General features: G+C 39.3%; 1 protein-coding gene across 1 annotated transcript in view; it reads right to left on the reverse strand.

Moving 5' to 3' along the window:
- Positions 1–13,245: 13,245 nt before the first annotated feature.
- The window catches only part of LOC142150791 (uncharacterized), a 174,731-nt gene continuing 172,867 nt past the window's right edge, over positions 13,246–15,109 (reverse strand). The window contains exon 10 of the mRNA XM_075205978.1: positions 13,246–13,476. Coding sequence (XP_075062079.1) covers positions 13,246–13,476 — 231 coding nt within the window. The remainder of the gene's footprint in view (positions 13,477–15,109) is intronic.

Raw genomic sequence — 15,109 nt, forward strand, 5'->3', positions numbered from 1 at the left:
CCTATTGCGCTATTGTAAAAATCGTATATACTGGAAAACATTTATGTACTGGTGTACAGAAAAAAGGGCTGGAACCCACAGCAACCAATCAGATTCTAATGTAGTTTTTCTACAGCATCTTCATTCCTGTGCACCCTAATGTTAGTTGTGCTTTGAACCTACCTTTAGGGAACAGGAGTGATCATGTGACTATTTCCTCCAAAGAAAGCAGCTGGCGCAGCAGTACCTATCCTTCCCATTGCATCACGGCGTTATAATGAATGAAGCACTGGAGACTGCAGCAATGGTGAAGAGACAGAGCCACAGTCAATATGTCCCATAAAGGTGACAAAGTAGCTCATTACCGGAGGTGAAACAACTAGAATAATGCGGTTCCACAAGTCTACATGCACTTGGCATTGTTTTGAAGCTGGTAAGCCAAGGGGAACAATAACATTTTTAAAACATTACTCTGAGACCCAAAGTATTAATTTGGAGGGAGTACAAATTACAATACAAGCTTGACTGTAATGTATTTCTTTTCTAACAGCTGCATCAAGTTGGAAAGAAACTTGTTTTGCAGGTGTTTATAGCCTCTTCACTTTGATATGAGCGTCTGATATGATTAGAGCAGGTGCAATGTAAGATTACCAAAATGAACTGTTCCAAAACTCTCAACCCTTATTCTGAATTAGGCCACCTGCTCCGGAAACTGCGAGATAACAAAGTCTACAGGTAAACTTGGTCCTAATTAACAATTGGGCACCGTTTGATAAATGTTACAGGATGCATTGCCAAGTCTTTATACATTTTCTGAAAGCTAATCAATATTTTTGCTTTGAGGCTGGCCTGTTCCAGTTCCTCTTCAAATGAAGGTCCAGTCTGACTTTAGACAACATAAATAAGTAATGCAGACTTTGATTTCCTTGGTATACATACTAAGTGTAATAGAGAAATAAAGTTTTTTATGTTTAAATTTATATCTAAAATAAAGTGCATCATCTGAGTACATTTGTGGGCATTTCCATAGCTACATTCCGCAGAATTTAATCCGCGAAGTATATCCCTTTTAATTGTAACATGGTAAGCCCCAGAATTATATTCTTTAAAAGGATTACTACCTGTATCAATAAGACAGTTTTTTTCAATATATTGTATCACGTAAATATAATGTAACTAGTTAAAAGCCTGTCAAAATGACATAAAAAATAAGAGTAAACCCATTTTTGATAACGGTTAAATTCCGCACATCATTTATCCCACAAATGTGGAATGCTCTAAAAAACTAAAGAGAACTTAACAGGGGCAGACCTTATTGCACCCAATTTGACTTTACCCTTGTGGCAGCATTGATTGAATAGTTTGCCAGATGGCTGCTCAACCGCAAAATGCTTAGCGTGGCAAAATTCACAAATGCTGTTCTCAGACCACAGTTATGAGCATTAATATTTGGCTCATCAAAGTTACTGACATCAAGAATGGCGTGTCGTCTTGTTCGTTGACTTCATAGGCGTTGACGTGATATTTCCTCTGATCTGTTCGCTCTTCGATTATTTTCTCTGTAACGGTTAATTTGCTGAAGAGTCATATTTGCATGGCGATAAAGGTCATGTTCACGTTCTCTTTGCTCATCAGTCATAGTTTTCCGTCGGGCTTTATCCCACTCCGCCTTTCGTCTTTTTTCTGCTTCTTGCTGTGTAGTTACTCCCACAGCAGACATTTGCCTTTTAGATGGCATCGCAGTTACACTTTGTTGCTTAAATTAATTAGTATATTCCTATTAATTTAACAGTAAGTGCAAATAAAACAAATGGATAGAAAATTGAGCTAGCTTGGAATAGCAAGGTCGTTATAAATGGTAACTGCCACCCAAAAAACCTAAATAAGCCAAACAAAATAAGCCAAAGAAATGAGGAAAATCTAGTCAGTAGATATAATCAAGTACACAAAAGAGTCATTTGCAAACATTTTATCAAATTTGTCTGTGTATTTTGCGTGAGGAGCAGCATTAGCCATATATATATATATATATATATATATATATATATATATATACATATATATATATATATATATTGTGATAAAGTACAGCATTCACTGGAGCCTCACACAGGTTTGCTGAACCATTTTACAGTTTATTAGCAGTTGTCAGGATGGCTAAACAGTTTCAGCGATGGTACAACAGTCATTTCCAGCAAAAGTATCACAATATCTCCCACCACCTACATCTGGCTAAACAATAGTTCCCTGACTACTAGCCGGCCACTTACTAGTATCGGTGGCCCCGCCCACAAATACAAACAGTGTCTTTATCCTCCACCCAAGCACTACAAACAAATCACAGCAAAACAAACCAATTACACCCATGTGGAACACCTGTGTGTGTGTGTGTGTGTGTGTGTGTGTGTGTGTGTGTGTGTGTATGTGCTGAAAAAGGATCCCAGGGAAAATTTAAGCCTGTCTGCAGCCTCTTTGCCACTATATATATATATATATATATATATATATATATATATATATATATATTATGAACAAATAAAGGATATATCTGGCGCTGATCACCACAGCGTAGCTAACTTCCAATAGTAAGATGGAAAATGTATAAATATACAATATATGACAATTGAGTCCCGTATCTACAGTATATAAAAAATCACTTGACTCTAGTGAGAGTGGCAGCCTCGATAGCCTGAAGCCAGATGGTTAGTCCGGGCGGAATGGATTACTGCAACAGAAAAACAAGCAGGGCGCCTCTCAGTGATATATCAAATATACAGCATGGAATAGAGCAATACCATGCGTACCGTGAGGTAAACAATGATGTGTCTTGTAGGAGATAGTGGAGTAGTCTTTGCTGTACTTGTAGTCCTCCAAGTCTCCACCGATCAGTACCAAAATGTAGAAAAAACAACCATAGTATAACTCTGTATCATTATAGTGAGGGCAATATCCCCAAAATCCTATGGGGTGTGTGGGATTGGTATCCCAAGGTTATACATTAGATGACACCCATATAAGTGCAATAAAAGATCTCTAAATTAGCATACCAGATGTCATGGAGTATCCCACTTCTGGAGAATATTAAAACATGTGCAACACCAATGACTTCACAGTCACAACCTCATCCAGATGGCGAAAATGCATAAGATTGAAAAAAAGGAAGATATTTTGGTATGCATATAAAAATTTTAATAAAATGTAATAAAAGCACTCACATGAGATACTGGAAAACACACTGGATACAGCTCAACGCGTTTCGTCTTGCACAACTCAAGACTTCATCAGGAGCATAAGATACATGTGTACAACATATTGGAGCTATTTATGGCATAGCCACGCTAATTAGCACATGCGCGGTGACCGCCACTCATCGCGCATGCGCGGACCATAGAAATAGCTTTATTGCTATAGTTATAAAGAACAAATGTGCAAACTTGAAAAATGGACCGCTATATATATAAATGGTCGTTTAGAGTGATAGATAGAATGAAGATAATCCCCCAGAAACACATAGTTTCTTTATTTAGAACTTGGTATTGGGTAAACTTACGTTATTCAACGTTTGATACATGCACAGCATGGACCCATCAGCGCGCATGCGCCGAAGAAAGGAACAACTTTATTGGAATGGTTAATGTGTGCGCAGCGTGAGTCCGTCAACGCGCATGCGCCGAGGCACAGAACAACTTTATCAATGCAGATTCAAAAGACATAGAAACCAAAACGGGAACAACATGAGCCTACATAAACAGGTCCTATGGATAAAATATAATTCCAAGTCTTCGCTTGTAGATACGGGACTCAATTGTCATATATTGTATATTTATACATTTTCCATCTTACTATTGGAAGTTAGCTACGCTGTGGTGATCAGCGCCAGATATATCCTTTATTTGTTCATAATACTCTCTGGTTGTGGATATTGGCTGCTAACACCCTCGTTTTTGATATAGTACAAAATGTGGAAATCAGCTAATAGGATTAACTCAAGGAATAATTTAAGTCAAAAGATTTTTGATAATAATCTTGAAAATGTTAATAAGAATGAAGAATTGGACCAATTATTTTGGGACATAGAAAAATTATTAATAAGGGAGACGAAGGCATGGTGGGACATTAAATGTCTACAAACTTATTTGGAGGTCAATAGAATCCCGAGGGGTCTTAGACTTAACAAAGTACCCACGTTTGGTCAAGATAATCAGGTTTTTATGGATCAATGGGACACAACACTCCATGAATGTTCCTTAAAATTAATCAAACTCATTATAATGGAAAAAACCAACATCTTCAAAGAAGTTGAAAAAGAACTAGATATAAAAGAAATTCAACTACAACCCTTTAAGGAAGATGTTAATTTCAAAGAGAACGAATTAGTGTTAAATAAAAAACTTGACAAAATTGAGACAGAAGTGATAAAGATTAAGGAACGAAAGTTCCACAGGGATAAAAGGGACTATTTACAGTCAAATGTTAAAAAATGGCCTAAACCTAAAAATAATTCTAGATTTATGTATGATGATCAGGCCCAAAGAGGACCAAATGCCCCTGATAAATGGAGAAAGGCACCCACAAGAAAGGCCAATGAGACATACTCTAGCCCTAAAAAGAATAGACAGGTCCGTTTTGAACCTATTCTTAGAAATAGGTTCTCCACATTATCAGTTTCAGATAGTGAAACTGAGGATTTTTTATCACCAGGTCCTTCAAATCAGGAGAGATTACCTCAGCGAAAACACCATCTGAAGGAAAATATAAAGGTAGCTTCCCCATTAAAAAGACGTTATGTAGACGAAGAGGGAGAAGAGGAGGTACCCAGAAGTCACAGAAGGAGATTTCTATAAACTCCACTATTGGGATTTTTAATCTTTCCAGCCATGAACTGAGCAAATCAGAGATGAGTGTAATCAATAAGGGGCTATCATTTGCCCCTACTAAATATCTCAATAATTTCCAAATGTTTATTGATGTACAAAAATATGTTCGCAAACTAACGTTGAAGAGATATTTCTCTAAACATTATACGGCCTGTTTAAAGAACTATGAATCACCCTCCAAATCAGGCTTAAAATTACCATCTAAATTCTATCCGTTAGAATGGAAAAGTAGTCACTTACACATTTTCCAAGATCTGGTTACTCAGGATCTGTGTTATTCTGAGAATGTTAAAAAGAGCTATGATAATCTTACAAAACCTGAGAAACAAGCCTTGAAAGATCTACAAACTAATGAAAATTTAGTTATAAAATCGGCAGATAAGGGGGGAGGGACAGTAATTTTAAATCGATCTGACTATGTAGCAGAAGCACATAGATTATTAGATGACTCCTCATCCTATACATCATTAATGAGTGATCCCACTCAAGAATATGTAGATGCATTACGGGTAATATTATGTAGAGGACTCTATGACAACATCATTAAAAAGGAGGAATTCCAATTTCTGTTCACATCCCATCCCGTGATTCCCATTTTTTATTATCTCCCTAAAGTCCACAAGGACCCAATAAAACCACCAGGCCGCCCTATAATATCGGGCATTAATTCCCTGACTTCAAACACATCCAAGTATGTGGATGTTTTTTTGAACAAATATGTAATTACTCTGGAATCATATCTTAGAGACACGAATAATGTCCTCCAGATATTACAAGATTTCAAATGGGAAAGTAACTATATGTGGGCTACAATCGATGTCCAATCTCTATATACATCAATCCAGCATGAGAAGGGCATATGTTCGTGTAGGGAATTCCTTGATAAAGATTTATCTATCCCAATTAAACATAAAGATTTTATCTGTGACCTCATGTATTTCATCTTGTCCCATAACTATTTTAGTTTTCTTGAGTCTTTCTATTTACAAACATGTGGTACGGCCATGGGCACGACTTTTGCGCCGAGTTTTGCCAATCTCCATATGGGAAGTTGGGAAAACAAGTATATATATCAGTGTAGCGCTTACTTAGATAAGATCAAGTTATATAAACGTTACATTGATGATATTTTGATTATCTGGAGTGGCAATTTGGAAGAATTTGGAGAATTCATGAAATATCTTGATAGTAATGAGTATAACCTGAAGTTTACTTGTAATATTAGTAAAACACAGGTTGAATACCTAGATCTAATTCTTACATCAGAAAACACTAGAATTGTGTCAAAGAATTTTATTAAAAAAGTGGATACAAACAGCTATCTCCACTATAAAAGCTGCCACCAAAAAAAGTGGAAAAATAACATACCTTTCTCACAGTTCAATACACTTAAGCGTAACTGTAGTGACAATAGGGACTTTGAAGAACAACTTACAACATATTCTAACAGGTTTAGGGAGAGAGGATATCCAAGTGAACTCATTGAGGAGGCTGCCGTCAAAATCAAAGAACGAGATCGATCAGAAACTCTTAACTATACTATAAGAAATAAAGAAAATGAAATGGTTCCTTTCATAACAGAGTTTAATAAAAATGAGAACATCATTAGAACAACACTCAATAAGCACTGGGGTATTCTAAAGAGAGACCCAATTCTATCTAGGATTCTTCCAGAGAAACCAATGATAGTCTTTAGAAAGAACAGAAATTTAAAGGAAATATTGGCCCCGAGTTTACTATCCTGTCACTCACCGGACCGTGAGTGCCTCTTCCCGGACATTTAGGAACCGTGGCCGTCCTCCATCCTGAGGGTCTGCGCATGCGCAGCCCTTTCCTATACTTCAGTGTATGTCCCTTTAACTCAATTGGCAGATCAGGCAACACTCCCTATATTAAGCACCTGTGGTCAACACCACGTTGCCTGATCTTGGAGTCTCATTCCCTATGAGTCTCTGAAGGTGTTCCTGTATTCCTCGTGTTTTCAGCGCTGCTGATTCCTGTGGTTTCCAAACCACTTCTACCTCTGTGGTTTCCAAACCACTTCTACTACTGTGGTTCCCATACCACTTCTACCATCAACTGTATCATCGTGACTGTTTGCTGATTCCTATCCGCTGCCTCCGTGCACTACAGTCCTCTAATCCACATCACGCTATTATATTTCACTGTGACTGTTTGCTGGTTCCTACCCGCTGCCTCCGTGCACTCCAACCTTTACTTTACATCCACTCACCTGTTCCTCATCAAGTCCGTGAGCTGATTCCTATCCGCTGCCTCCGTGCACTACAGCCTCCAGCCTACAACTCGCCTGTGTTCATTATCGTGACTGTTAGCTGATGTCTATCCGCTGCTTCCGTGCACTACAGCCTCCAGCCTACAACTCGCCTGTGTTCATCATCGTGACAAGTTAGCTGATTCCTATCCGCTGCCCCTGTGCACTGCAGTCTCTTCTCAGCTCTCCTGTGTTTCCTCGAGACTGCGGCTCTCATTGCCATTCGCTACTCTCCGTGATCAACAGCTCCTGGCCTACTCTGCTCTCCCGTGTTCCATCGCTACTGATACCTATTGGTTGCTACTGGTTACCTCTGTGTACCGCAGAGTCCTGCTGCTGCTGACCGCGCTATCACCCATCTACTGCTGACCCGCTCTCCATGCCTTCACGTGTCCCGCTGGTCTACCCTCCTGTCAGCATTGGATTTATATCTCATCAACTACTCCTCTGCTGGATCATCTCCACTCTCCTGGGTCCTCCTTGAGTCCAGTTCCACGTGTTACTGATTCCTGTGGATTCGTGTCCCTGTTGGTCTACTTATCTGTGCGCTGCACCTACGAGACCGCTGCCTCATCTATCCTGGGACTTCTCATCCAGTCGGCCTCCTGCCGCTCAGGTATCGCTGCACTCCTATCTGACTGCCTGCTTCTGAACCACGGTATGCATACTTCTCATTGACTGTGCTGGTGTATTGCATATCTTGCTGGACTGTGTTGGTTCTCCTCTGGAGTCTGCTATCCGCTGAGTCTATTGCCATCATTGACTGTGTTAACTTGTGCTGGACTACTTCAAGAGACTTTCTATATTTGCAGACCTGTTCAGTCATTTATATATATTGTGCATGTTACTGTGGATCGTGTATAAGGTGCCTGTGTATATCCTGTGTTGCAGTCTCTCCCCGTGCACCTCCTCACATATATATTCAGTGGTACAACTTGCTAGTAGCAGACCACTGATCCCTGTTTCCGGTATCACCTGTTCCAGTATCCTCTCACATAGCAGTGGTACAACTTGCTATCGCAGACCACTGACTCCCCGGATACCTCCACTTGGATTCCATTCCTTCACTCAGACAGCGGTACCACTTGCTATCCGCAGACCGCTGACTCTCATCACCTCCTCGTTTCTGTTGGACATTCCCCCTCACTATAGCAGTGGTACAACTTGCTATCGCAGACCACTGACTACCTTCACGTGTCCTTGTCCTACAGTTCCTCGTGTACTATTACCTCCATATTACCAGTGCTGCTAGTCATAGACTTTCCTGAGCATCCCATCATCTGCTGTTTCCTGTTCCGTGATCACCCAGCTACCAGAGTACCCTATTACCATCTACATTGCTCTGGTAAGCCTACCACCTGGTGATCCCTGGGTAAAGACTCCTAGTGCCCGTGACATATCCAATACGTCGGGGTTGCAGAGAAAACAGGCCACCTTTCTTCCAGAAAATGTAGGATCTTTTAGATGTAATCATTGTAACATTTGTAAATATCTCAATCCAGTGAAAACTCACTTTATGAATTCTAATAACAGTAGGAAATACGTCATCAAACAACGTATGGATTGTTTAACTTCCTCTGTTATTTATATGCTGGAATGCTCATGCCAGCTGAGATATATAGGAAAAACAAAACGCCCATTAAAAATCCGTATCCAGGAACATGTTCGCAATATTAAACATAGAATGGAGAGTCACTCTGTTTCTAGACACTTCTCCCAGGCACACAATGGAGACCCGAGTTGCCTTAGATTTTTGGCACTGGAGAAGGTTTCATTGTCTGTCAGGGGAGGTGATCTTCAACAGAAACTCTCACGCCGCGAAATGTTCTGGATTTTTGAATTGGGTACGCTAATTCCAGCAGGTTTGAATGAGAACTACGAAATAGCTCCTTTTCTGTAGATAACCATAACTTTAGTAATTTTCTGCTACACTTTCTTCTGGATTTTTTGTTCATAATTTATCCTTAATGCTAAAGTTATATTAATGACATCTCTTCCAGCACTGTTTTGGACCAATTTATATTTTATTCACTTATATCCTCTGCCTAGATTCCACTAGCCATTTTGGTCCATTGTGGTTTTAGAGATATGTTAGTACCTTACTAGACTGGAGTGTGGTTCATATAATGTAATAAGGCTATAGTATTCAAATATTATACATATGTTTCCACAGTCTAGACAGTTCATCAAATGTCTAGACATATGGCATAGTTAATTAATCTTTCATATGTTCATATGGTTTTATACAGAGAATGTATATTATAATAGGTAGGAATAAATAACTGTGGTCTAGCGAAGACTTGGAATTATATTTTATCCATAGGACCTTTTTATGTAGGCTCATGTTGTTCCCGTTTTGGTTTCTATGTCTTTTGAATCTGCATTGATAAAGTTGTTCTGTGCCTCGGCGCATGCCCGTTGACGGACTTACGCTGCGCACACATTAACCATTCCAATAAAGTTGTTCCTTTCTTCGGCGCATGCGCGCTGATGGGTCCATGCTGTGCATGTATCAAACGTTGAATAACGTAAGTTTACCCAATACCAAGTTCTAAATAAGGAAACTATGTGTTTCTGGGGGATTATCTTCATTCTATCTATCACTCTAAACGACCATTTATATATATAGCGGTCCATTTTTCAAGTTTGCACGTTTGTTCTTTATAACTATAGCAATAAAGCTATTTCTATGGTCCGCGCATGTGCGATGAGTGGCGGTCACCGCGCATGTGCTAATTAGCGTAGCTATGCCATAAATAGCTCCAATATGTTGTACACATGTATCTTATGCTCCTGATGAAGTCTTGAGTTGTGCAAGACGAAACGCGTTGAGTTGTATCCAGTGTGTTTTCCAGTATCTCATGTGAGTGCTTTTATTACATTTTATTAAAATTTTTATATGCATACCAAAATATCTTCCTTTTTTTCAATCTTATGCATTTTCGCCATCTGGATGAGGTTGTGACTGTGAAGTCATTGGTGTTGCACATGTTTTAATATTCTCCAGAAGTGGGATACTCCATGACATCTGGTACGCTAATTTAGAGATCTTTTATTGCACTTATATGGGTGTCATCTAATGTATAACCTTGGGATACCAATCCCACACACCCCATAGGATTTTGGGGATATTGCCCTCACTATAATGATACAGAGTTATACTATGGTTGTTTTTTCTACATTTTGGTACTGATCGGTGGAGATCTGGAGGACTACAAGTACAGCAAAGACTACTCCACTATCTCCTACAAGACACATCATTGTTTACCTCACGGTACGCATGGTATTGCTCTATTCCATGTTGTATATTTGATATATCACTGAGAGGCGCCCTGCTTGTTTTTCTGTTGCAGTAATATATATATATATATATATATATATATATATATATATATATATATATATATATAAAAATGATGCCTGTGTTGGTCAGGTTTAGTTCAAGTTTTTCATTGCAACAACTAAGGGCATTTTGACTTTGAACATTCCCTTCATATACCTTTACATACTGCCATGCCTCCAGTGGCTTCTTCCCTCCATGATATCTTTGCATAGATCTATGAGTCCTGTTTCATTTCGGGACTCCCTTCCTCTAACACTCTGCCTCTAGGTCCTCCTCCTCAACAATCTTCAGTATAGTCTCCAGCCCTACTCTGAATCCAAGTCCTCCCTCGTCAGTCTCAAATGATAAGCTACACAGAAATTAGACTAGTATGAGGAACACCAGCTCAATTATATGGAAAAGATACATGCAACTCTGTATAAACATGTAAGGCTACAATTTTGTGTCTAAATTTTTAAATCCATTTTTTTTGGCCAAAACATTGTGACCCACTCTAAAAATGTCCCACTGTGTTAGCTGCACTACTTGTTGGTGCGTGATGGAATAAATGAGTACAGCACATTTCTAAACATGAGGCCATGCAGAAGTAGCAGATTATTTTACTTATCCCGAACAATTGGTTCAACAGTAATCAGTAGAAAAAGGGTTGACCTACATCTCCATCACACTAATTTCATAGATATGTTCTGCTTCACAGAAGACTTAATTGCATTTGTAAATTGGGAGCTCAGCAAAAAACATGTGGTTAATGAGAACATAAACCTTGATATATAAAGGCATTTACTAATCTCCTTAAAAGAATGGGAACCCTTACCACATATTTATCATGAGTGGTTGGAGAACTGGCTAAAGAGAACATGACATGACTGGCTTATTTCCTACCTTGGGATGTCCTCTTCAGCTAGGTACACCACAGGTGCTATTGAATCCAATATTAGTATAATTATTTGCGTGCTCTCTTTAAAGGTATATGAAACATAGGTTTTATTGATTAAAGCACAACTACACCTTTAGTGGGGTCTTTGTTAATTAAATATGCCCCTACCATATGTCACAAATTGTCAGTCTGCCCCCTAAAATCTGCCGTTTCCTAACGCTGAGCACTGAAGGAACCAAGACCATCATAGATCTACAATAGAGCTCTATGGAAGCTGTTACATAGAAATCTACAGATTTGTGGACGTCTTTGCAGTATGACTGTCCTAAAAACTTCCAGCAGTATGCGACACTAATGGAAAATTTTGCATGTTTCAAAGCTGCATATTGGCTTCAGTTAACTGGGCGGTTGCCAGCAGGAGGAGCACTATATTTGGTATAAACGAGGGGCATTTTTCATTAGCAAAGGCTACACAAAAGTCAGGGGTTATACTTTAAATTACTTATGTTTCCTCTTCAGTATATTTTTAAATGTGTATATGTTCATTATATAGTATATGCATTAATATTTACCACATGATGTCTTTTATGGGCATGACCATTGTGTCAAAAATAATTAGCAATTTAACAAATATATTACAAATCAGAAAACCATCATTAGAAACAAAGAACAACAATGCTAATGTGTGCTATTGGGGTACACTGCTCCTTCCAACTATTTGGCCCATGCCCTTCTACTATGCACTAAAGGTTCACACATTATAATACTTTTTGCATGCAGCCCTGTCCTCACAAACACAATCACACATTCATATCCTGAAATACTTTGCACTGCTGATACCATTCAGTGACCTGATTATCTATAGATTGTTCTACCCCTGTCCACTTAAAAACTGGGGAAATTGTGAAAAACCATTATATAAAGAATACCCGGTCTGGCCTTAGTCCAGCAGTGGCCAACCTGAGACTTTTTGAACCTTAAAATATGACTCCCACCAGGAGCATGACCTCATCATGGTGGTCTGGGCCCACCAGTGGCAGACTGGACCCCAGCTAGCTGAATGTTCAGTCATGTGACCTCCTATGCACAATGCATGGAGGTCACAGAGTCACATGCAAACCAGTCAGTGCTACGTGCTCTTTCTACTTCCTCTGTGCAGACTCCAGCAATTGTGTGACTGGTGTGATAGGTAAGTAAGGGGCATGTTGTCAAATTTTATAAAACCTGGAGAGATCCGATTGCATGTGGGGAGGCTGATGGCATATAAGGGGTATGTGGGTGGTTTGATGTAGTGGCATGTGGGGATGCTAATGGGCATGTAAGGGGCATGTTTTGAGATTTGATGACATTTAGGGAGATCTGATGGAATGTGGGGAGGCTAATGGACATGTGGGAAGAACTGATGGGTAGCTAAAGGGCATGTGAAGTGGCCAATTAATACTTTTTTATCCCCAGGGATGCTTATTTTGTGCTGATTTTGTGATTCTAAATGTTGGGCGATATATATACACATATAAAAGGTAAAGTTGACTCTTTGCTATAACTATAGATATTTTTTGGTTCTGAATGGTTGGCCACCCCTGCCCTAGTCAAATGCATTGTAAAAATATGTGGTCTGCAGTGTTTTGTTATGCTCTCTGTCTTTGAAACTACTTGTCCTGCATTGTCTGAAATTCATTTGAACTGGAAGACTTTAAAATCAGGCTGAAATCTTTATTGCTTGCCCAAGTTTTATGATTCCCTTACTATTATCATTCAATTTAATTATTTCTTGATTTACATTGTCTAATTATATGTACATTGTGAAGCACATTTACTTTTTTATTAGATACATTTCATTGTAAATTACAAAAACTTGCCATACAATATACGATGCAATGACATATTTTTATTTTACTCATATTTTTCTAGAGTCATCCAGAGGATTAGCGATAACAGAATTATGGATTAGAACAAAAAGTGGCAAATATGTCAGAAAGTCGAGGATGTCCAGTTTCTTAATGTGACTTAATTCCAACTGTGCAGCTTCTTCGTGCTCTCTGCTAATCCCACCAGCCTTTAACTCAACCAGGAGCTGTTCCACACTGATGCTTTTACTTTCGGCATCAATATTGCATAGAAAGAGTTGCTGAAACACAGAATATCAATGTCAATGATTTTGTAACTTATAGCATACTTGTGCAGGCTTGTAAAAGTAAATATATAGCAGGAATAGAGATTATATTTAACATAGATAGAATTCATCACTTTTTCATCTGCTTTATCACTTCACATCTTTAGCTTCCTGCACCCCCCCCCCCATTACCACCACCATGTAACACTTTGGTGCCACAGCTGCCCCCTATATTTCCAATCATAGCTGATAGTAACTGTCGGACTACATCGAGGAGGGATAGAGAGCAGTGGAGGATTAAATCCATCCTTGAGATTCACACTGCTTGGACAGGAGGTGCGGAGTGACTGTGGCACCAGACTGGGTAGATGCAGCTCCTGTCTTTTCTCAGTTGCCAAATGCTTCAATCTGTTGGCAATGATCAAGTAGCAACAGTGAAAAGGGTTCTGGAGAAGGGCTCCCAAATTAGTACTAAATTGGAGTAGGGCAACACTACATTAACATACCAACCAACATTGCGGCTATTTAAATAGCCCAATACTAACCACCCCTCCCAGGGGCGCATGGAGGATTTTTAGGGGGGGGTTTCCTCCGCCCCCGAAAAAAAAATCCTAGAAACCTGCCGCGGCAGCTCAGTAGTAGCGGCAGATGCTTCTTAGACAGCGCCGCGGCTGCTGTATACTACAGTGCCGATATGTAGGGCACTTTTTAGCGGAGGGGGGGGTTTCTGAAACCCCCCCTGCGTGCGCCACTGCCTCCCTTAACATACCATGTAATTGCTGCCTGCAGGCGGCACTTATTCACCACTGCTCTGAGCAGCAGTACATGGATATATACATACAACCAACTATTTCAGCCCATTCGGGACAAAACTGTACTGATCGGGATGTCGGGACAGAGCCCTCAAATCAAGACTGTCCCATCTTAATCAAAGTATGCATTAAGAAGGGATGCGAGTTGACTGAAGCTGATTAACCCTTTTAGCTAGATAACAAATGTTAAGGTTGATATCGTGTCCTAGAAATATTAAATTCTTATAATTAAACAAATTAAGTGTACAAATTATAATTAAAGACATAATGGGTAAAAACGCCTTGATATCATAAATGTGGTCAGTAAACTGAAGTCACTTTGAGACATGTTTATCTGTTATGTGTTACATGTACTGTGTGTCCCGCGTCAGGCAGTTGAGAGCATCAATAAAGCATCTATAATGCACACAACAGCGCATGTACTATACATATTATAAGTAAGGTGAACAGAAGTAGAGTGCATGAGATGATGGGACCACAAGGAAATGTTTGTTACATAATGTTAGCTTCATACTATTTAATTTAACCATTCAAGCATTATGAAAGGTTAAGGTTTAAAGGATTGATGCCAACTGCATTTGATGCAATGATTGCTGACCTTTCCTTGCTCCCATTCTTTCTCAATCTGCAATCGCCATCTAAATTTGTACAATATGAACAAACAAATTAATTTACACTACACTTGTGTATGACATATGGGAAGTCTGTTCCAATAAACTGTATCAGTCACTAGGTTGCCTAAAAGATGCCTGGGGCTTGCTAAGGCACCAGCAATCACCGAATGACTACATAACTTACATTAATATGTGGAAAAGCCCAGCTGCTAGTTTACCACT

The sequence above is a fragment of the Mixophyes fleayi genome, chromosome 4, assembly GCF_038048845.1.
Source record: "Mixophyes fleayi isolate aMixFle1 chromosome 4, aMixFle1.hap1, whole genome shotgun sequence".
In the NCBI taxonomy this organism is placed as follows: Eukaryota; Metazoa; Chordata; class Amphibia; order Anura; family Limnodynastidae; genus Mixophyes; species Mixophyes fleayi.